The 22,879-nt window shown below is 45.4% G+C and overlaps 1 protein-coding gene across 1 annotated transcript; it reads right to left on the reverse strand.

Moving 5' to 3' along the window:
• Positions 1-12,173: 12,173 nt before the first annotated feature.
• LOC119957409 (lysoplasmalogenase-like protein TMEM86A) lies at positions 12,174-19,242 on the reverse strand. The gene is made up of 3 exons (XM_038785459.1): positions 18,969-19,242; positions 15,144-15,396; positions 12,174-12,800 (listed from the first exon to the last, which is right to left on the reverse strand). The coding sequence occupies exons 1-3, from the start codon at positions 19,002-19,004 to the stop codon at positions 12,382-12,384; spliced, it is 708 nt and encodes a 235-aa protein (XP_038641387.1). The 5' UTR covers positions 19,005-19,242; the 3' UTR covers positions 12,174-12,381.
• Positions 19,243-22,879: the final 3,637 nt, after the last annotated feature.

Consider the following 22,879-nt stretch of genomic DNA (forward strand, 5'->3'; position numbering starts at 1 on the left):
CTGCAACCCACTTCAATTCTGCCATTTTTAAGCATACTCTCAATCTTTTTGTTAAACTGTGCTAATTTTAAAGGGTTAAGTCTGTATGGATGTTGTTTGATTGGAACAGTATTTACCACATCTACATCATGTATAGCCATTTTAGTACTTCCCAATTTATCTCTACAAACCTGTCCATGTGATATCAATAACCCTTTCAGGTCAGTTTGTTTTTCCTCTGGAAGGTAACTCAACAGTTTATCTCAATTTTTAAGAACATCCTCATTTTCCAATTTAATTTGATATATGTCAAATTCACAGTCATCTGAATTTGGTTTGTATTTTGAGTTAGAATCATTAAAACCTCCTTTATCTCTCCTTCCCTTACAAAGTACCTTTTAAGCATATTCACATGACAGACTCGGTGAGTTTCCCTTCTATCTGGTGTTTTTACCACATAATTCACCTCACTTAGTTTCCTTTCAATCTGATAAGGTCCACAAAACCTTGCATTTAAAGGTTCACCTACCACTGGTAACAACACTAAAACTTTATCTCCACTGGCAAAACTACGAACTTTGGATTTCTTGTCCGCTACCCATTTCATCACATTTTGTGGAACTTTTAAATGTTGTCTAGCCAATTCACCTGCTCTATTTAATCGTTCCCTAAAATTTCACACGCACTCCAATAATGTAATTTTCGATTTCTCACTCACCAATTTTTCCTCATTCAATTTAAGTGGTCCTCTTACCTCTTGACCAAAAAATAGTTCAAAAGGACTAAACTTGGTTGACTCATTAGGTGCATCCCTAATTGCAAACAGTACAAATGGAATTCCTTTATCCCAATCCTCTCAATAATCTTGACAATAAGCCCTCAACATTGTCTTTAATGTCTGATGCCACCTTTATAACGCTCCCTGCGATTCTGGGTGGTATGCAGTTGATTTAAATTGTTTTATTCCTGAGCTATCCCTAACTTCTTTGAATAACCTTGAGGAAAAATTTGATCCTTGATCCGATTGTATTTCTGTTGGTAGTCCGTATCTAGTAAAGAATTTAAGTAACTCCTCCACAATCTTTTTAGCTGTAATATTACATTCTGGAATGGCCTCTGGAAACCTAGTAGACACATCCATTATAGTCAGAAGATATTGATTCCCACTTTTCGTTTTAGGAAGCGGTCCTACACAATCAATTAGGACCCTTGTAAAATGTTCCTCAACGCTGGAATGGGTATTAAGGGCACTAGTTTTATTACTGCTTGAGGTTTCCCTTTCACTTGACATGTGTGACATGATCGACATAATTTAACTAAATCTTTATGTAGTCCAGGCCAATAAAAATGTTTTTGGATTTTAGCTTGAGTTTTCCTTATTCCGAAATGACCTCCCACTGGTACCTCGGGCAACTCGCAACACTTCCTTTCTATACCCTACCAGCAATACTATTTGATGAAGTTCTGCCCACTTTTCATCTGCCTCCATATGTGATGGTCAGAAGTGAGATGTTTTCAGATGACTGCACAATGTTCAGCACCATTCACGACTCCTCAGATAATGATGCAGTCCCTGTCCAATGCAGCAAGACATGGACCATGTTCAGGCTTGGGCTGACAAGTGGCAAGTTACATTCACGCCACACAAGTGTCAGGCAATAACCATCTCCTAAAAGAGAGGATCCAACCATGACAATCACAATCCTGGACGCTATCATTGATCAGAAACTGAAGTCGACCAGCCATATCAATACTGTGGCTACCAGGGCAGGTCAAAGGATAGAAATCCTACAGTGAGAAATTCACCTCCTGACCCCCCAAAGCCTGTCAACCATCTACAAGGCACAAATCAGGAGTGTAATGGAATACTCTCCACTTGCCTGGATGATTGTAACTCCAACAACACCTAAGAAGTTTGACACCACCCAGCACAAAGCAGCCCACTTGATTGCTTCTCATTCCACAAACATTCAAATCCTCCACCACCGACGAACAATGGCAGCTGTGTGTACCATCTACAGGATACACTGCAGTAACGCACCAAGGTTTCTTCGACAGCACCTTCCAAACTCACGACTACTACCATCTAGAAGGACAAGAGCAGCAGATACCTGGAACCCCACCACTTGGAGGTTCTTTCCAAGTCACTCACCATCCTGACTTGGAAATATATCGTCGTTCTTGTCATGATATACGGACCTGCAGATAACGATATACAGACTGGCACAGACAGGCAGCTAATGAACACAGAGAACAGGACATGACCAATGAGCAGGCAGGACACTCAGGGGTAGTATCTCACTATAAAAGGCACGAGGCACTCACACTCCGCCTCTTTCCACTGATGAACATCTACAGAGTGAGTCAGGGTGTATGTATAGTATCACACCTCCAGCACATGGCTAAGAGCTAGTCTTGTTCAGTCAGACAGAGTAACCACACTTAGGTTAGCAGAGAGTTGAACTCATAGAGAACTGTGCTACTGGTTCAATAAATCAGATTGAACTAACTTCAAGGTCTGGAGTATCTTTTAGTTAAAGCTGCATCCAGTTGCAGCCTGTGTTATCCCAGAGTACATAACCCATCAGTTCCTTCACTTTTGCTGGGGAAACATCCTGGAACTCCCTCCCTAACAACACAGTGGGTGTACCTACACCTCAAGGGCTTCAGCGGTTCAAGACTATCTTGCTGCAGTTATACAGGGCCTTAGTGAGGCCACACCTTGAGTATTGTGTGTGTTTTGGTCTCCTAGTTTGAGGAAGGACATTCCTGCTATTGAGGGTGTCCAGTGATCACCAGACTAATTCCCGCGATGGCAGGACTAACATATAAAGAAAGACTGGATAGACTGGACTTGTACTCACTGGAGTTTAGAAGAATGGGATGTGATCTCATAGAAACATATAAAATCCTGATGGGACTGGATAGGCTAGGGAAGAATGTTCTCGATTTTGGGGATGTCCAGAACTAGTGGTCAGAGCCTGAATAAGGGGTAAGCCATTCAGGATTGAGGTGAGGGAGAACATCTTCTCTCAGAGATCCATGAACACCTGGAATTCTCTACCAGAAAGCTGCTGAGGCCAGTTCATTGGATATGTTCAAGAGGGAGCTGGACGTGGCCCTTGTGGCTGAAGAGATCAAGGCGTATGGCGATAATGCAGGAATGGGATACTGAATTTGCATGATCAGCTATGATCATATTGAATGATGGTACAGGTTTGAAGGCCCAAATTTCCTACTCCTGCACCTATTTTCTATGTTTCTAATAAGGCAACTCACCATCACCATCTGAAGGGCAACTAGGGATGGGCAATAACTGCTGGCCCAGCCAGCGACGCCACATCCCGTAAATTAATTTTTAAAAATTAAAAATTGAGAATGGTGTTGAGCATTGTGCAATCATCCACACACACTCCCACTTCTGACCTTATGATGGAGAGAAGGGCATTGATGAAACAGATGAAGGAGATTGGGTCTAGGACACTATCCTTTTAAAAAAAATATATTTTATTCCAAATACAAAAAACAAATAACGCCTCAAAATAAACACGTCACACACAGTTTGTCAAAATTGTCTCCTTTTCTAGAACACTATCCTGAAGAAGTCATTCAGCGATCACCTGGGACTGAGATGATTGACATCCAATAACCACAACCATCTTCCTTTGTGCCGGATATGACTCCAAACAGTGTTGAGTTTTACCCCTGATTCACATACACTTCATTTTTGTTTGTGCTCCTTCTGCCGCATTCAGTCAAATGCAGCCTTGATATCAAGGGCAGTCACTATCACCTCACCTCTGGAGCTCAGCTCTTTTTTTTTGACCTTGTTTGGACCAAGGCTGTAAAAAGGTCAGGGAGCTCATGGTACTAGTGGGATCCAAGTGAGCTGGTTATTCCGGAATAAGTGTTGCTTGATAACCCTGTCGTAGACACTTTCCACCACTTTGCTGATGATTGAGAATAGGCTGATGGGGCGGTAATTGACCAGGTTGGATTTGTTCTGCACTTCGTGGACGGGACATTCCTGGACAATTTTCCACATTGCCGGGTAGATGCCAGTGTTGTAGCTGTATAGAACAGCTTGGCTAGGGGCTCGGCTAGTTCTGGAGCACAAGTCTTCAGCACTATTACCGGACTGTAGTCAGGGCCCATAGACTGTGCAGTATCCAGTGACTCCAACCATTTCTTGATATGAAATGGAGTGAATCAGATTGCCTGAAGACAGGCATCTTTGCTGGAGACATCGGAGCAGGCTGGGTGGATAATGCACTCCGCACTTCTGCCTGAAGATGGCTACAAATGCTTCAGCCTTTTCTCTTTCAGTGATGTGCAGGGCTTCTCCATCATTGACGATGGGGATATTTGGAGACATTAATTGGTTCATTAGTTGTTCACCACTATTCATGACTGAACTGCAGAGCTTGAATCTGATCTGTTGGTTGTGAGATTGCTGAGATCTGCCAAGACCTTCAGGACCTGGCCAGCATTGTCAGCACTAGTGCCACCAGCTATTCTTGGTGATGGACATTGAAGTCCCCCCCGCCAGAGTACATTTTGTAACTTGCCAGCCTTGGTGCTTCCTTCAATTGCTGTAGGTTTGTCAGCTGAGTTTGTGGATGTGAAGATTGGTGCTGTGGGTGAGAATGGTTTTCTTGTCCATGTTTGGGCCAATTCCATGAGACATTATGGGGTCCAAAGTCAATGTTGAGAACTCCCAGGGCAACTCCCCTCCCAACTGTGTACCACTGTGTTGCCACGTCTGGTGGGTCTGTCCGACTGGTGGAATATTTGTTTTATTCATTTACGGGATGTGGGCGTCACTGGTTAGGCCAGCATTTATTACCCTTATGGTGATGAGCTGCCTTCTTGAACCTTTAGGTGGTGGAGGGTTTGAATGTTTGTGGAAGGAGGCTGCTTTGTCCTGGATGGTGTCGAGCTTCTCGAGTGTTGTTGGAGCTGCACTCATCCAGGCAAGTGGAGAGTATTCCACTACACTCCTGACTTCTGCCTTATCGATGGTGCACAGGCTTTTGGAGGGGGGGTGGGAGGGGGGGTCAGGACATAGGGTTCCTAGCCTTTGACCTGCCCTGGTAGCCACAGTATCAATATGGCTAGTCCAGTTCAGTGTTTGATCAATGGTAACCTCCAGGATGTTGATTCTGGGGAATTCAGCAATGGTAATGCCATAGAATGTCAAAGGACGATGGTTAGATCCTCGCTTGTAGGAAATGGTCATTACCTGGCACTCGTGTGGCGCGAATGTAACATACCCACTTCTGCCCACTGTGGCTGATGAAGCAGCTGAAGAAGGAACTCCTGCAGTGATCTCCTGGAGCTGAGCTGATTGACCTCCAACCACCACAACCATCTTCCTTTGTGCCAGGTATGACTCCAACCAGCGGAGAGTTTCCCCCCTGATTCCCATTGACTTCCGTTTAGCTCGGGCTCCTTGATGCCATACTCGGTCAAATGCTGCCTTGATGTTCTGAGCAGTCACTCTCACCTCACCTACATACCTAGGGATGGGTGAGGGTGGTTTCTGAGATTCTGTCCATCAGGTATGATTCATAGAGTATGACTGTAGGGCTGCTGCTTAACTAGTCTGTAGGAAAGCTCTTCCAATTCTGGCACACCCCCACCAGCTTCTACAAAGTGTACAAAGGAACATTATAAAAATATGTAATTAAATCCACTGGAGCTGAAATGTCATCTGGCTGTTCAGAGCAACTTGGCTGTCAGGACCCTGGACAGGGACAGGAAAAGTTAGCAATAGAGTGCCTCCTGTTGTCAAGTTCAATTTCAGCAAGCTGAGAAGCAGCAAACAAACTTTATAATCATTTGAATACAAGTTACTGATTCTTCAATAATGTAGTTTCATTTTACGAGATGGGATATGTTAAAACACGCATTAACCCTTTTCATTCACCTTGGTAAAATGATTGTCTTTATTTTATGATTCATTCATGGAATATTGGGATGGCTGGGAATGCTGACATTTACTGCCCATCTATAACTCCCCTTGAGAAGTTACTAGTGAACTGAAATGCAACTGAATGGCAAGTTCGGACCTTTCAGGGCCAGTTAAGAACTAACCACAGTAACATATAGGTTAGACAAGATAAGGATCATAGATTTCTTTCCTGAATGACCCAAATATGAAATCAAAATCGCTTATTGTCACAAGTTGGGTTCAAATGAAGTTACTGTGAAAAGCCCCTAGTCGCCACATTCCGGCGCCTTAACAAATAGATTCTTAAAATAATCGGGTAGTCTCATGTTTGCCATTACTGGTGCTAGCTTTTTCATTCCAGTCCAGTGATGTGACCACTGTTATACTGTACCCGTTGCAAATATATTTCTTAGATACTTTTTCCCTTATTATTTAAAACACACTTTATAAATCTTGCTATTGGTTTATTTTCTTTACTTAAATTCTGTTACATGCAGACTGCAGATGAGGAGCTGCTCCCCAGCATGGTGTCACTTGTTCACAAGAATCTCTGCAGTAAACCCATCCTAAAATCCAATGCTTTCAGAACCAAGCAGGTTTCCTTCAGTCGTTAAAATTATATATGCAAGGGAAGCACGGTGGCACAGTGGTTAGCACTGCTGCATCACGGCGCCGAGGTCCCAGGTTCGATCCCGGCTCTGGGTCACTGTCCATGTCACCTATAAAGGATTTGATTTTTTAAAAAAATTATAATTTAGATATTTGTATCTATCACCCAGAATGTAGATATTTAAATGCAGGGCAGATAATTCATCTCTGCTAGTTATTTGTTCAGCAGACGATAATCTGTGATGCGCGATCAATAACTACTGAAACGAGGATGTAGTCCGAATTGAAGGCTTTAATCAACAAGATGTTTCCCCAGCAGCTCGAGTACAGAAAGAAGGCCGGCTGCTGGGAAACACGGGTTCTTATACCCTGCCTCACTGGGCGGAGCTACCTTACGTTCCGACCAATGAAATGCAAACACTTGGGCCAATGAGCAGCGAGCCTTCTCCACCAATGGTAGCTCACACTCCCAGGTACCGTAGTAGCTCTAGTCATACTACCACATTCATCCTTTTTTGAGAAAGGAACCGGGGCAAGGGGGGAGGAGGGGGGAGACTGCTCAGGCGTCCGATGGCTGGTAGTCTGATGCGGGTGGGATAATTTGCTGGTAGTATGACTAGTGATATGGGACTATACCTCTCGCGAACAGCGGCTGCCCACTGGCTCATAACTATGTACAGAGTCAGGAATTGTGTTATCAACATTACGCACTGGCCCGTAACTATTTACAGCGACAGAAAAAAAAAATCCATTAAGAGCTCACATCGACTCGATCAGACGATCGGGGGCCATGGACATACTCTGCGACCGACGGAACTTCGGCAGAGATGTTGATGGAGATGCGGGTGTCCATGACTCCGGGAGTGATGATCCGGTCCTTGTGGAGGTTTCAACACCCCTAGACGGCGCTGGTGAGGGTCGGGCCGGGGGGGGCGGCGTCTCATCCTCTAGGTGGCCCAGGTGAGGGGGTTGGCGGGCCGGAGGGGGAAGAGCCTGCAGGGTGCAGTTGCGGTTGGGGGGGTCCCGCCATAGCCAGTGGGGGGGGGGGGGGGGCTGGTGATGAGGGGGATGGCGGGGATCCGGCGGGCGCCAGGTCCCCCGTAGAGAGACCATGTCTTGTCGGCCGTCGGGGTACTCCACATACGCATATTGCGGGTTAGCGTGGAGCAGCTGGACCCTCTCGACCAATGGATCCGATTTGTGCGCCCGCACGTGTTTCCGGAGCAGGATGGGCCCGGGGACTGCTAGCCAGGTCGGGAGCGGGGTCCCTGAGGAAGACTCCCTGGGGAAGACAAGAAGGCGTTCGTGAGGAATTTGATTGGTAGAAGTGCAGAGTAGAGACCTAATGGAGAATGTCTGGGAGGACCTTCTGCCAGCGGGAGACTGGGAGATTTTGGGACTGTAGGGCCAGCAGAACGGTTTTCCAGACCGTACCATTCTCCCTCTCGACCTGTCCATTACCCCGGAGGTTATAAATGGTCGTTCTGCTTGAGGCAATGCCACTGCTGAGCAGGAATTGACGCAGGTCGTCACTCATGAAAGAGGACCCCCTATCACTGTGTATGTAGGCGGGGAACCGAACAGGGAGAAAATGCTGTGGAAGGCTTTTATGATGGTGGTTGTGGTCATGTCGAGGCAGGGGATGACGAACGGTAAACAGGAGTACTCGTCAATCACGTTGAGGAAGTACGTGTTGCGGTTGGTAGAGAGGAGGGGACCTTTGAAGTCCATGCTGAGGCGTTCAAAGGGACGGGAAGCCTTTATCAGATGAGCTTTTCCGGGACGGTAGAAGTGCAGCTTGCACTCCGCGGCAGATGTGGCAGTTTCTGGTGACTGTCCTGACCTCCTCGATGGAGATGGGCAGGTTGCGGGTTTTCACGAAGTGGAAGAAGCGGGTGACCCCCGGGTGGCAGTGGAGGGCTCGGAGGCGGTCCACTTGTGCGTTGGCACAGGTGCCGCGGACAGGGCATCGGGAGGCTCATTTAGCTTCCCAGGAGATACAAGGTGTCATAGTTGTAGGTGGATAACTCGATCCTCCACCGCAAGATCGTCGTTCTTTATCTTGCCTATTATCTGTGCATTGTCGAACATGAAAGCTACCGACTGTTGGTCTGTGAGGAGGGTAAACCTCCTGCCGGCCAGGTAATGCCTCCAATGACGCACAGTTTCTACTATGGCCTGTGCTTCCTTCTCGACCGAGGAGTGGCGGATTTCAGAAGCATGGAGGGTGCGCGAGAAGAAGGCCACGGACCTGCCCGCTTTTTTGAGGGTGGCTGCCAGAGCTACGTCAGACGCGTCGCTCTCGACCTGGAAGGAGAGGGACTCGTCGATGGCGCGCATCGTGGCCTTTGCTATATCCGCTTTGATGCGGCTGAAGGCCTGGCGGGCCTCCGTCGACAGGGGGAAAGTGGTTGTTTGGATGAGAGGACGGGCTTTGTCGGCATAGTTGGGGACCCACTGAGCGTAATAAGAGAAAAACCCGAGACAGCACTTTAGAGCCTTGGAGCAGTGAGGGAGGGGGAGCTCCATCAGGGGGCGCATGCGTTCTGGGTCGGGGCCTATCACTCCATTTCACACTACGTTGCCGAGGATGGCTAGGCGGTCGGTGCTGAACATGGATTCTTCTTTGGTCCAGGTCAAATTCAGGGATTTTGCGGTTTGGAGGAACTTGCGGAGATTGGTGTCGGGGTCCTGATGATCGTGGCCGCAGATGGTGACATTATCGAAATACAGGAAGGTTGCCCGTAAACCGTATCGGTCGACCATTCGGTCCATCTCTCATTGGAAGACCGACAGCCAGTTTGTGACACCGCAGGGAACCCTTAAAAAGTGGTAGAGCCGCCCGTCCGCCTCGAACGCAGTGTACTTGCGATCGCTCGCGCGGGTGGGGAGCTGGTGGTGGGCCGACTTCAGGTCTACCGTGGAGAAGACCTTGTACTGTGCGATCCTGTTGACCAGGTCGGATATACAGGGGAGAGGGTTCGCGTCCAGCTGCGTAAACCTGTTGATGGTCTGACTGTAGTCTATGACCATCCTATTCTTCTCCCCGGTCTTTACCACCAGAACTTGTGCTCGCCAGGGGCTGTTACTAGCCTCGATGACCCCTTCCTTCAGAAGCCGTTTGTGCCCGTTGGGCAGGACCTTCGTCGTCACCGTAGAGAGGGTGCGTTGTCGAGACTGGTCTAAGGTGACTGATGCGAGTCGTGGCAGAAGATCTGAGTCGTCATCGGGCGGTGCGTAGTTAACCGCGCAGGGGTCCTCGGAGCTGATCCAAGATGGCTGCGCCCACTGGTCGCACATGGCGGGGATGGACAAAATGGCGGTGCCCGCCACCCGCACGTGGTGTCGGAAAAACAAGATGGCGGAGCCCGGAGGCCGCACGTGGCGTTGGGGGATGGGGACGGAGAAATTCGCGGGCCGCACAGTGCCCTCGGAGGGAGATGGGGTGGCGTCTCGCAGCGACCGCCTTGGCCTGGCAAACCAAAAGAAAATGGCCCTTCTTACCGCAGCCCTTGCCAGTTACCGATTGGGCTGGGCAACGCTGTCAGGGGTGTTTTGCCTGTCCACAAAAATAGCAACGGGGCCCAGCGGGGTTTCCAGGGCGTCTTGCAGCGCAGGCCTGAGGCGTTCAGAGTCCATAGGGGTTGGGGAAGCTGAATTCCATGCTGCCCAGGGGGCAACCTCTTGGTCGGGGCGTATGAACGGGCGTTTCTGTTCGCAACATCTAGAGAGTTCGCGAGGGCCCGTGTCTCCGTGAGGCTCAAAGTTTACTTCTCTAACAGTCTCTGGTGGATTTGTGGGGACTGCATACCCGCAACAAAGGGGTCTCGGATTAACAGTTCGGTGTGTTCATTAGCAGAAACTTGTGGGCAGCCGCAGTTACCCCCCAGTACAAGAAGCGCACGGTAAAAATCGTCTAACAACTCACCAGGGGTCTGCTGCCTCGTAGCCAGCAAGTGCCGAACGTAAACTTGATTCACCGGTCGGATGAAGTGTCCTTTAAGCAGTTCCATGGCAGAGTCGTAGTCGGACGTGTCCTCGATGAGCGTGTAGATGGCGGGGCCGACGCACGAGTGAAGGATGTGTAGCTTCTGCTCCCTCGTCGGAACGTTTTCTGCCGTGCTGAGGTAGCTATTAAAACCAGCTAGCCAATGCTTGAATGTAGCTGCTGCGTTAGCTGCGTGGGGGCTGTCGGAGACACTCCGGCTTGATGCGGAGCTCCATCCTTTAAAATCTTGTTGATTAAATTTATGCACGATCAATAACTACTGAAACGAGGATGTAGTCCGAATTGAACATCAACAAGATGTTTCCCCAGCAGCTCGAGTACAGAAAGAAGGCAGTTGCTGGGAAACACGGGTTCTTATACCCCGCCTCACTGGGTGGAGCTATCTTACGTTCCGACCAATGAAATGCAAACACTTGGGCCAATGAGCAGCAAGCCTTCTCCACCAATGGTAGTTCACACTCCCAGGTACCGTAGTACTTCTAGTCATACTACCACAATCTGAAACAGTTCTTTCATTTGTTTAGTTTAACTTCTTGACATTAAATATGTAAATCATCCTAAGTACTGCAACACCAAAAAAAAGGGTGACCTATCCAAACAAGAACACCATGGTTCACAAATAAAATAAAAACAGGAAGTGCTGGAAATTCTCAGCAGGTCTAGCAGCAACTGGACCTGACCTGCCAAAAGCTGCCCCCCCTGTAACCAGCGTCACCACCCCCTACCAGCCCCCAACGATGACACCCCTGCCAGAAGAACGGCTCATTCTAACCCCCGCCGCCGACTATGGCGGCGCTGGAACCAGTCTGCAGCCGCCACGCGAGGTCCCCGAACGGGTTAAGCTCACGTTTCCCACACCGTTGGGATCTCGGCACAACGGGGGCGGAGCATTGGGGAAGGCCTCAGGTGATGTCCTGAGGCCGACCTCACGGCGTGTAGCGTACTCCCCGAGAACACATTTTTTTGAGTTGGCAGAGCATCGCAAAAAAGGCGCCGACCCCGATTCCGGTGTAAACAAGGATTCTCCGGCTGATCACCGTGTGCGATTTCAGCACTGGAGAATCCAGTTAAAGATCCTTTATAGAGAACTCGAAACTATCAAAATAAAATAGTTTCAAATAAATCCAATAACTAATTCAGAAGAATCTTCTTTACCGTGTGCTGTAAATGTGGAACTTCTTATCACAGGGTGAATCACATAGGAGCATTAAAGGTGAACTTTACGGTTGTATGTTAATAGAGCTAAGATGTTTATATTTTGTATTTTGTAAAAATTTCAATAAAAATTATTTTTTAAAAAAGCAAAAAAAGGTGAACTTTGTTAATTACATGGGGCATAGAGTAGTTTTTAATGTGGGACTTGTTATTGCATGGAGTGGTTGAGGTGAATAGCATAGATGTATTGATGCTGACATGAGCTGAGCTGACATATGATGGAGGATCATGTATATGATGGAGGAAGGAATAGATGGAGATGCGTAAAAGGGTGAGAAGTGGGAGGAGAAAATGCTACAAAATTTCATGTAATTCTGAAAATGTTCTTGGTGGAAAATCCTGCATGTTGCAAAAATTCCAGTCATAGCTAATGTGGTGTGACTGTTGTGCACTCAAGTGGAGTCAAACTTCTATTGGAAAATATTTCTTTTTTATTATTGCGCAGATTTGAGCTAAAAGAAGGGGAAGCGAGTAAGGCTTATGTTTTTGCTTAATGAAAAGGATTGACCTTTTATTATCAATAAGCCATTACCTCAATATCTTATCAGGTGCAGAATGACATACACACAACAAGCCAACCCTTCACCATTTAAGACAATGGCACGATACTTTCTTTTCACTTTCTGATAACCTTATTCTCGGTGTTTACAGTGGAAAGTGTGATAAGCATTTGTGCTAGATAATAGGTAGCTGCAATCAACCCGGAGTTGTACACAGGAAAGCAATACATGCTGACAGCATAGGTGAAATCAGACACCATAAAAAGCATTCCACCAATAGTACCAAACAATTTCATCCAAGACCAATGCTGATTGAAGAGTGTGCCAGCACTAGCACGCCAGGCCATAGTTCCAATTAAACTGATGTAGATGTAAGCTGTCCACTGGAAGGGCTTTTGATCCCAGAGGCATCTGTTGAGGAAAAGCAAGTACATGGTGCCAATAATCACCAGGAAAAAGCCTGCCAGCAGGTTTAAAGGTTTTGCACCAAACATCCCGATGTAGAAAACATGTGCTATCCCAAACATGGAGTCTCCTGAAACAATAAAATAAACAACTTATACATTCATTCATTCAATTTGCTTCACTTCCTGTACATGTTCTACATGTGTGATGCCTTTGCATACCATCTTTTTCTAAAACTCCTATATATCTGTGACTTCTAGAGAAATACAGTTCACCTAAAACTTTGCATTTTCCATTTGTTTTTGATTATTTTGCTTCTTTTCCTGAAACTAATGATTTATTTTGAAGCACCTCTGATATGTGACCAGTTGGCTGTTCTTCACCCGAGTAGGGACAATACATGCTATGACACAGAGTATGATGCAGTCCTCATTTGACATTCACACATGGTATAGTTTCTATTTGGTTCTATTGGATGATGGTCTTCCCAGGATTTAGAAGCCTATCTTTCTCTCTTTGGGTCAAAGAATGCTGAGGCCATTTGTTCCATCCCAACTGCTTTCTCAACTTAGATCGACCACCTCAACAAAGACAAGAGAGCAAACTTCAAGCTTTCTGGTTTATAAAACTTAAATGTTGGTCACTGTCTGCACGGAGTTTGCACATTCTCAACCCAAAGACGTGCAGGGTAGGTGGAGTGGCCACACTAAATTGCCCCTTAATTAGGAAAAAATTAATTGGGTATTCTAAATTTTAAAAAAACCCTCAATGTTAAGCCAGCCTGATGTCTTTATGCATCAGGAAAATACTGCAATTGACTTTGAAATGCATATCGCTCCCAGTAGCTGCCCAATACAATATACTTCACTGGAGCACGATCAGATAAGCTTTGACACGGAGCCACCTAAAGAGATGTTTGCATCAGGATTGGCAAGCTTTTGCCAAAGGGAGGGGGAGGGGGGAAATGGGGAAGTGGGGGAAAACTATTGACCGATCCAGAGGGCAGCGAAATGTATATAGGGTCAGTTGAATGAAGGACAAAATAAACTTCTCTATACAATAAAGTAAATTAGAGCGGGCAAGATAAATGTAATGTATATATACACACACACACAACTGTTTATAAATATGAGAAATGCCAATAAAAAGATTTTAAGAAAAGGATTGGAAAGCTTTGCTAATTGGCTTTCTTTGGGCCAACAAGCACTTAAGGCTGTTCTGATTACAGATGCTATCTGACCTATTTCTATGAATATTACGGATATTCGGGTTGGTAACGATGACATTGGTGATGGAGGAGCATCTTAAGGCAGATGAAGGGCGACAGACAATGGGGCAACAATGAAAACTGAGAGTCAGGAAAATGCCAAAATTGGCAAAGATCTCAAAGGTTGTAGGTGGTTCCACAGATAAGTACAGCAAGGCCATTGGAGGTTTTGTACTGAAGGATATATAAGCAGGAAGTAATGGAAGGTAATGGATAAACAGGATTTTGTATTAGTCACGATACAGGCAGTAGAGCTTTGGGCAAGCTCAAGTGTAGGGGGTGGCAAGGAAAGTATTGGAATATTCAATCTAGTTAACAGTAACATGGATGCAGATTTCAGCTGTAGATGGTCTGAGACATGTGTGGAGGTGGTGAAAGTTATGTGGTGAAAAGAGGAGCTCTAGGAGATGGAGAGAGTACAGCATTGGAATCTCATCTAGGTGTCACGCATAACACCAATTTTGTCTGTATTAGTCTCAAACAGTGGTCATGGAGGATAATCAAGATGGCGTCTAAGGGACAGCACGGTGGCACAGTGGTTAGCATTGCTGATTACAGCGCTGAGGACCCGGGTTCGAATCCCAGCCTTGGGTCACTGTCCGTGTGGAGTTTGCACATTCTCCCTGTGTCTGCATGGGTTTTGCCCCCACAACCCAAAAATGTGCAGGATAGGTGGATTGGCCACGCTAAATTGCCCCTTAATTGGAAAAACTAATTGGGTACTCTTAAATTTATTTTTAAAAAATATGGCGTCTAAGACAGAGAATGTGTGGTCGCGACTGAAGGAAACAGCTTTCTTCTTTGCCTCAATAATTAAGTCCATGATCCCACAGTACGTTTTGTGAAAATGTTTTTTCTGAAGCTACTTTTATCTGGTTGTGTTTTAGATTTTAAAATTACCAGATTTGTTCAATTACTTTCCTTATTTTAAATACCACAATTACTCCTGAACTAATTATCTGTCGGGACTATTAATTCGGTCTATCTTGTCTTTTAGCTAATTTTTTCAAGCAAATATCATGAAGGTCAAATTGAAACGGGAACCTCTTCCTCCAACCCCTGACCCCACACCCCTCCCTCCAACAATATCATTCCTCAAGTTTGAACATCATATTTCTGAATGAAATGTGTCAGAAAGTAAGTATTGTTGCAACATTATTTGTGTAAATTGCAAACATTTCATCTATTTTTCCACATTTCACTTACCTTGAAAGGTATAGAGCTGTGTAGAAGTTGTGCGGAAGATATCTCCTGCTGCTGAAAATAGGAGGCCAGCAATGAGCTTTTGAGCTTTGGAGTGTGTGCACATGTTTATTCCATGGGCCAAAATGTATGTACACAGAAACAAAATGGGCAAGCATTTGAGGAGGGCCTTCATCCACAAGGGGCAGGAAGACTGTGGTGCCAATACAAAATAAATACAGACGCTCAACAGGAAGGGGATGAATCTGCACAGCTCCTTCAGTGAGAAGAAAAAAAATGGCTCGTTAGACTTAAAGTAAAAGAATAAAAGCAGCATGATTCCTCAGATGATTTCTGACATTTTGGGTGTGATTTAATGGAAAAAGAACAGAGTCGCGTTTTGGGCGCATTTAGCAGAGTATTTCCTGGCAATCCACAGAATCATAGAATCCCTACAGTGCAGAGGAAGGCCATTCGCCCATTTGAGTCCGCACTGACCCTTCAAAGGACCACCCTGCCTAGACCCAATCCCCCACCCTATTTCTGCAACGCCATCCTAAGGGGCCATTTAGCATAACCAAACCATTTAATCTGCTTTTCTTTGGACTGTGGGAGAAAACAGGAGCACCTGGAGGAAATCAACGCAAACACGGGAGAATGTGCAAACTCCACACAGACAGTCACCTGAGGTCGAAATCGAACCTGGATCCCTGGGGCTGTGAGGCAGCAGTGCCCCCATGCTGCACCAATTGTGGCGCCGTGAACCACACCACTATTAAAACGGGCCTCTGCTTCTTTTTCGGGACTTGGTGAGTGGCCGCATTTGGACACATTTCCTGCAGTAACAAACTCAGATTGCCAGTGCAGGTGGCACCCCAATCTCTTGACCACCAATGCAGCCTCTGGACTCCCCCAACACCACAAATTACCAATTGGGGGTCCTTGAGACTAGGCATCCAACCTCATAAAGGCAGGGTAGCCCTAGGCCCGATCCCTGGAATGGGCAACCTAGCACACAGGCACCTTGGCTCTGCCAGCCTGGCAGTGCCACCTGGGCTCTATGGCAGTGACACCTGGGTGCCCGGGTGGCATCGGGAGTGCCAGGGTACCACTCAGCCCAGCGCCTGACCACCCAGTGGTTCCAATTACCTAGGAGACCCCCCCTCCTTCCCAAGTGCCATTGCCCCGGTCCACATTTGTGGAGACCAGCATTAAATGGCATCATGACAGGGTCTCCGAGGCAAGGCCATTTGATCCTGCGCCTTGGTGTAGACATATTCAAGTGTGATTAACTACTTACTTGAATATGAAAATCTGGATCATGCCCACTGAGGGCCAGATCCAGATCGCAATACCATGAGTCTCGTTAGATCTCGCGAGGCGTCATGAGCGTAAAAAATCCTTGCCGCGTCCCGAGTTGGGCGTTTTGAGCTCGGTACATCGTGTCCTTGGTAATTCTGAACAAACTGCATCACTAGTGAGAGGCATTTCCGCTATGGAGATCAGCAAAGACTAAGAATTACAGAGCATTACATTGCTACATTCCCCTTTATGTCAAACGTGAAGAATTGTTCTCCCTCAAGTTTTCTGCCCTATTTATTAAAATACAGATTCCTCCTATGGGGACTCATTCACTGGTTTTGTACAAGCAGCTTTTCACCATCTTAACAAAGTGGTGATTTCCCGAGATGCAAGCTTAAACAGCAAGTATTGCCACAGTCACAACCAAACCTTATCCTGTCCCCTCCAGTTTACCAAGCTATTTAATTTTCCATCACCTGATGCCAAACTGCAGAACCTAAACTGGCAGTCAAGCAAGATCATCTAACCTGACCCTTTGTTAATCTATGTGGCTCACTATTCCAATAAGCAAGATATTTAATCCATCAAACTGTGTTTACTGTGTTAAAAAAAAAGTGGTTTAGCAAACCAGTGTTGTTTGCAAATGTGCTTGGTCACAAAGGCCCGGCACAGATGTGTACAAATGTTCCTTTTTTTGGAGGGTCAAATGGGCAAAATATGGTTTCAAGAAAATAGTACGGTCATTTCCAGAAGAGCAGCAGATTCATTCGAGGGCAAGTCAAGCTCAGGAACCTCCACAATGGTGGTTACAGAATAAAACACAAAAGAATAACAGACACACCAAGATCCACTGGTCAATCCAGTCTGTCCCACACAGCTGTGATGTTCTGTACATCATAATATGCACAATCATCACCCCACATAAAAGCCATGCAATTGTCAGGAGAAGAAAAAGGATAAAAACCCAAGCCAAATAGTGGGGGGGGAAAATCTGGCAAATATGTCTCGGACCTGTTTAGGTGCAGCTGTGCCGCAGACAAGTCTGGCCATGATAACAGAGCACCAACTTTTTGTGCAGGCTAATCTCTGCCACAGCCAGAATAAGGTTTAGCTCTTATTGGAAGGAATCCTGTGAATCAGTGAATTTACCACAAGCCGACTGCCTGTCCCACAGTCCACTATCCTCTAAGGAGGAAAACACCTCCTGACATCCAAGCAAGTTGTGACCTGATACAACTTGAGATTGCGACCACCCATCAAGTTCCTGAGAGCAAGTCAGTCACTCCAGAATGCAAAGTGTCCGTGTATGATACAAACCCGATAGTGTGAGTCTCAATTCCCAATACACACAGTCATCTGCTCTCAACCATGGCAGCAGAATTTCCCCCAGTGCCTCTTATCTAGGTGTGGGGGAAAATAATTTGTTGAAAATTCTTGCCCGATTGCTATGCAGTGAGCCTAATATAAAACATGCAGGCATTCATATGCCGGTTGTCTTGTGAGAGTACATTGAAGAAATGGGTGTTTATAATGGGTGTGCATATAAATATCTGTAGTGAGAGTACCTTTAAGAAATGGGTGTTTATTACTGCAGTGCTCTCAGAGAGTGGGTGGAGCTGGGCTATTGGTCAGCTTTTTACTTTCATTTTAGGCTGTTTGCTGCAGAGTGTGTTTTAGTTTAGTTTTCAGTCTGGAGCTGAAGCCAGACAGAGCAGATGTACTGTTGATCTCTGCCATGAAAAAGACTATCTCTTGATCATTTGGTGAATTCGGAATTTCAATGTTTTCAGTAGTGAATGTAAACCGAATGTGCTTCTGTTAAAAGGTGTTTCTTTTGTCTTCTGGATGTTGTTTGGGAAGTTATTAAGGATTACTTAGTGTTGTATTATTTGGGGGTTGTATTTGAATTGATGGTTGCTAAGATGTGTTTCAAAACCGTTGACTTGAGTTCATAGAATAAACATTGTTTTGCTATAAAAAATACTTTTCCATTTCTGCTGTACTGTGTGCTCCCCATTCCATAATCTATTAAAAGTTGTGGGTCAGGTGAACTCCATGATACACTTTGGGGTTCTCTAAACCCTGGCCCATAACACAGTCAAAAGCAAAATTGCATTTGATGTGAGTTTCAATGTTTAAACATTGACATTCATGGCCTAGGCTTACTGGACAAGGAAATAATAATAATAGCTTATTGTCACAAGTAGGCTTCAATTAAGTGACTGTGAAAAGCCCCTAGTCGCCTCATTCCGGCGTCTGTTCGGGGAGGCTAGTACGGGAATTGAACCCGCGCTGCTGGCATTGTTCTACATTACAAGCCAGCTGTTTAGCCCTCTGTGCTAAACCAGCTAAACAAACAAAAAATTTGTTATTACTGAGAAACTATTTGATGCCTTCAGAAGGATGGGAGAAAACTGCCAAAGAAAAGGGAAGAACACAGCAGGGAGTTGTTCAAACAGGAAATAGAAAAGCTCTTATTGTCCTGATAGTGACGTTACATGGGTGGAACCGACATCCCCAGAAGCATATTTCAAATAAATTCCTTACTTGAAGCCAAACTGTATTCCATTTCAAAGCCATCATTGTTTGATCGTCTCCTAACCGAATCAGTCACTCAGTGTGGATATGGACACCACAAAAACAGCACCACCAACTGTTTATGTCCGTCAGTCACACTGTGCTGCCTTCAGCGATGTATGATACAAGTCCAGGCAAGAAGCAACTAAATAATGATATTCCTCTAAAGTTTACAGTGGAACGGACTTCAGTGCAAACCTGCTCACTGCAGACAAGCTTCTGCTTGTACAACAATTCTGCTTCAGTGGGAGGACACTAAAGAACCAAAGAAGGGATTGGTTCCTTCTAAGTTGGCCGCCTCCAGAAGGCTGGACAAGTTATGACAACTCGGGTAGACTGCAAATATTGCAAAGAAATGTAAGAAAGCAAAAAGTAATTTCAGTGGGTTAAGAGTTGAAATTATTATGATCGCAAAGTTGTGTTTCCAGAGAGGTTTATATCAACAGATGAGATGGCAGGTGTTTAATTTCCTGCAATAATTAATGAATTGTATGGTGTATAAATGGGACATAAGAAATAGGAAAAGTCCCAGATTTGATTCCTATTCTGTGTTGACTTTATTTATCTCAGGTCAAGTGGCAGTGGGATGTGAAAATTCACCTCCGTTCATGTGGGTTGGAGAGGGAAGAATCAGCTAAATTGTGACCCATTGTCTTGGATAGGGTCCTCAAGCACATTCTATTTCTATGTTGCTGGTTTATTTTTGTTCAGCTCTATAGGGCAGATCAAAGTGGTTTGTCATTCAGTGCAGTACAGTGCACAAAAGAAAGGCTTATTGTTGGTCAGTAAAATCCTCCTGTCAGTTATTGCTATTTGTGTTTAACCTCTAATTGAATATACCCTCCTTCTGTACATTTGATGGCCTGGATGATCAGTATTTTACAGAATCACTTACTCAGCTCTCTAACATGTGAGCAATATCTTTGTTTAACTCCCTTATATATTTGGTGGTTGCGAGATGCAGGACATGTTTGATTACACAAAATCTGAGCCATGTGTTTCTTTCCAATTGAAAATTGAAAGCACCCAATGGTTGTTGGGAAGAGTTTCACCATAGTTCTGTTGACCAATGCCTGGGGACTTCTTTCAGAAAATGTATTTGTGTGGATGTCAAGTGAGCATAGATTCAAGCTTCAACGTGCAGTTCCATTTATGGGGGATCTGAGGCCTGTTGTGCTAGATAGTATTATCAAGCATTTACAGCACATAAACAGTCCATTTGGCCCACACGTCTATGCTGGTGATTGTGCTCCACATAGGCCATCTCCCACCGTTTTTCAACAAACCCAATCAACGTATCTCTCTATTCTTCTCTCCCTCATGTGTTTAGCTAGCATCCCATGAAAATCTATCTAGGCTCATTGCCTTAAATACATATTATGATATTGAATTCTACTTCAAACCGCTCTTCATAAATAACTTCCTTCTGAACTTATTGTTGGATTTATTAGTGATTATCTTATACTTATGGCCCTGAGTAGGTGTCTCCACCATAATTGTGAACATGTTCACTCGGCCTACTCTGTTAGATCATTTGATAATCTTAAAAAAGGTCCATCAGGTCATATTTCGGTCACTTTTCTAGAGAAAAGAGACAGAACCTGTCCAGTCTAGTCTGATATGTGTAATCTCGCAGTTCCGGTCCATGCTAATAAGTTTTTTCGCATCATCATCAGTATCTGTATGCTTTTTATAATATGGCACCAGAACTGTTCACAGTATTCCAAACGAGGTTCAATCAAAGTTCAATAACTTCTCTCCTTTTGAATTATATCTTTGTGGAATTGAACCTTGGTTTAATTAACATGGCCTTAATAATTTGTGTTGCTATTTTTTATGATTTGTCTCGCTGTACATTCAAATGTATATATTTGCTGTTACATTTGTTTCCTTCTTATTCTCTCTACTGTAATATACCACCTCATTCTTATCTATATTGAAGTCGATTTGCTAATTACACACCCATCCTTGCAACTGTTTCTGGAATATATGACCCTTCGCACTTTTTCAGCCGGAGAAGGGTCTGTAACTTTTGCCACTGTATCCAGTAACAGAACTACACAGCCTCAATTATTGTCAAGAGAAGAAAGGTGCAGAAAAGCAAACTAAAATCTGAAAATTAGAGAGGCGCAAGTGTAGAAGAAATAGAGAAAGGTGGGTGTTAGAATCACACATACTTAATTGTGTTTTTCCAATCACAATACTCAATTTAGATTAAGAAAAACACTCTGATGTTTACTGTGTATTCTATCCAGTTCCAAATAAGGGCTGCTTAAGTTTACTGCATCAGTTTTATGAAATTAATTTTACTCACTTGAGAAAGCTAGAAGAGGAGAACAGAGACTCATTTAACTATTTACAATATTCTGCTCAAGACAATAACTCAAATTCCAATCCAGTCCTTGCTGTGGGCCGGCTTTTTGTAAGTCTGTAACAAGCTCAAGCGGGGTGGCCTTCGCCCACTATCTGGCGATCAGGTACTCCACAGGTCCTACAGAGAGATCAACAATGGTATCCTTGTGGTCCTCGATGGGGTTCTAACACTACTGCCCCAAAAGTCCAAACATAGAACATAAAACTTACAGTGCAGAAGGAGGCCATTCGGCCCATTGAGTCTGCACTGACCCACTTAAACCCTATCCCTGTAACCCAATAATCCCACCTAACCTTTTTTGGACACTCAGGGCAATTTATTATGGCCAATCCACCTAACCTGCACATCTTTGGACTGTGGGAGGAAACCGGAGCACCCGGAGGAAACCCACGCAGACACGGGGAGGACGTGCAGACTCCGCACAGACAGTGACCCAGCGGGGAATCGAACCTGGGACCCTGGCGCTGTGAAGCCACAGTGCTAGCCACTTGTGCTACCGTGTTGCCCAAATGTTCCTCTTCAGCCGCCAACGGTGGGGGCCTTCTGCGCCGCTTTGCCTGAGGCTGTGCTTCCGCTTGCAGCAGCTCTGGGTCGTGCGCTGTGTATTGGTTTTTCGACCGCCATTTCCTGGCCAACCTCTGAAGCCAGGGCCTCGGTTCCGGATATGACGTCCTCTGTGGGCGTGGGCAGTTCTGTGTCCATTTCCGAGCCAGAGTCATTCTCTTCCTGCTGGACAGGGCACTGGGTCCGCAGGCAGTTCCTGGCATGGAGATGTCAACACTGCCGGTTGGGCATCAAGAAGGGCATGCTGCCACTTCTTTAGGTGGTTCAGATGCTTACGCTGAGCTTTCCACTGCATCCAAACTTTGTACGAGTCCGGTTTCATTCTCTTTAGCATGATGCCCGAGAGCCAAAGTGCCCCGTCTCCAGAGACCATGTCCGCGGGCCACTGGCGGGTGACAGCAGAACTAGGGGACATAGTCTCAAAATAAGAGGAAGTAGATTTAGGACTGAGTTTAGGAGGAACTTCTTCACCCAAAGGGTTGTGAATCTATGGAATTCCTTGCCCAGTGAAGCAGTTGAGGCTCCTTCATTACATGTTTTTAAGGTAAAGATAGATAGTTATTTGAAGAATAAAGGGATTAAGGGTTATGGTGTTTGGGCCGGAAAGTGGAGCTGAGTCCACAAAAGATCGGCCATTATCTCATTGAATAGCGGGGCAGGCTCGAGGGGCCAGATGGCCGACTCCTGCTCCTAGTTCTTATGTTCTTATGTTCTTATGTTTATTAAAAGGTCTGAGCCCGCAGTGCTCAGCTAGACACCTTAGGTAGGTCATAAAATCAGTGACACAATCTACTTCCATATATTAAACCTGTACTGCTGCATGATCACATAATGCTTAGCTACCAAATAAACCAGCTCATCAAACGATTTGGAGTCCAGTGCAGCCAGATTAGATTTATGATCCCAAAAGGCGGGGCCCCGCAGGCGTTCAGGAGGATGACTT

Source organism: Scyliorhinus canicula, chromosome 26 (genome assembly GCF_902713615.1).
Source record: "Scyliorhinus canicula chromosome 26, sScyCan1.1, whole genome shotgun sequence".
Classification (NCBI taxonomy): Eukaryota; Metazoa; Chordata; class Chondrichthyes; order Carcharhiniformes; family Scyliorhinidae; genus Scyliorhinus; species Scyliorhinus canicula.

What these genes read in the sequence shown, in the direction of transcription:
- LOC119957409 (XM_038785459.1), bottom strand. Translation starts at nt 19,004, where the DNA reads ATGATGGCTTTGAAATGGAATACAGTTTGGCTTCAA. An exon ending in GGAATACAGTTTGGCTTCAA is followed by an intron (nt 15,397 to 18,968) that starts GTAAGGAATTTA and finishes TTCTCACTGAAG; the next exon opens with GAGCTGTGCAGATTCATCCC. An exon ending in ACAGCTCTATACCTTTCAAG is followed by an intron (nt 12,801 to 15,143) that starts GTAAGTGAAATG and finishes TTATTGTTTCAG; the next exon opens with GAGACTCCATGTTTGGGATA.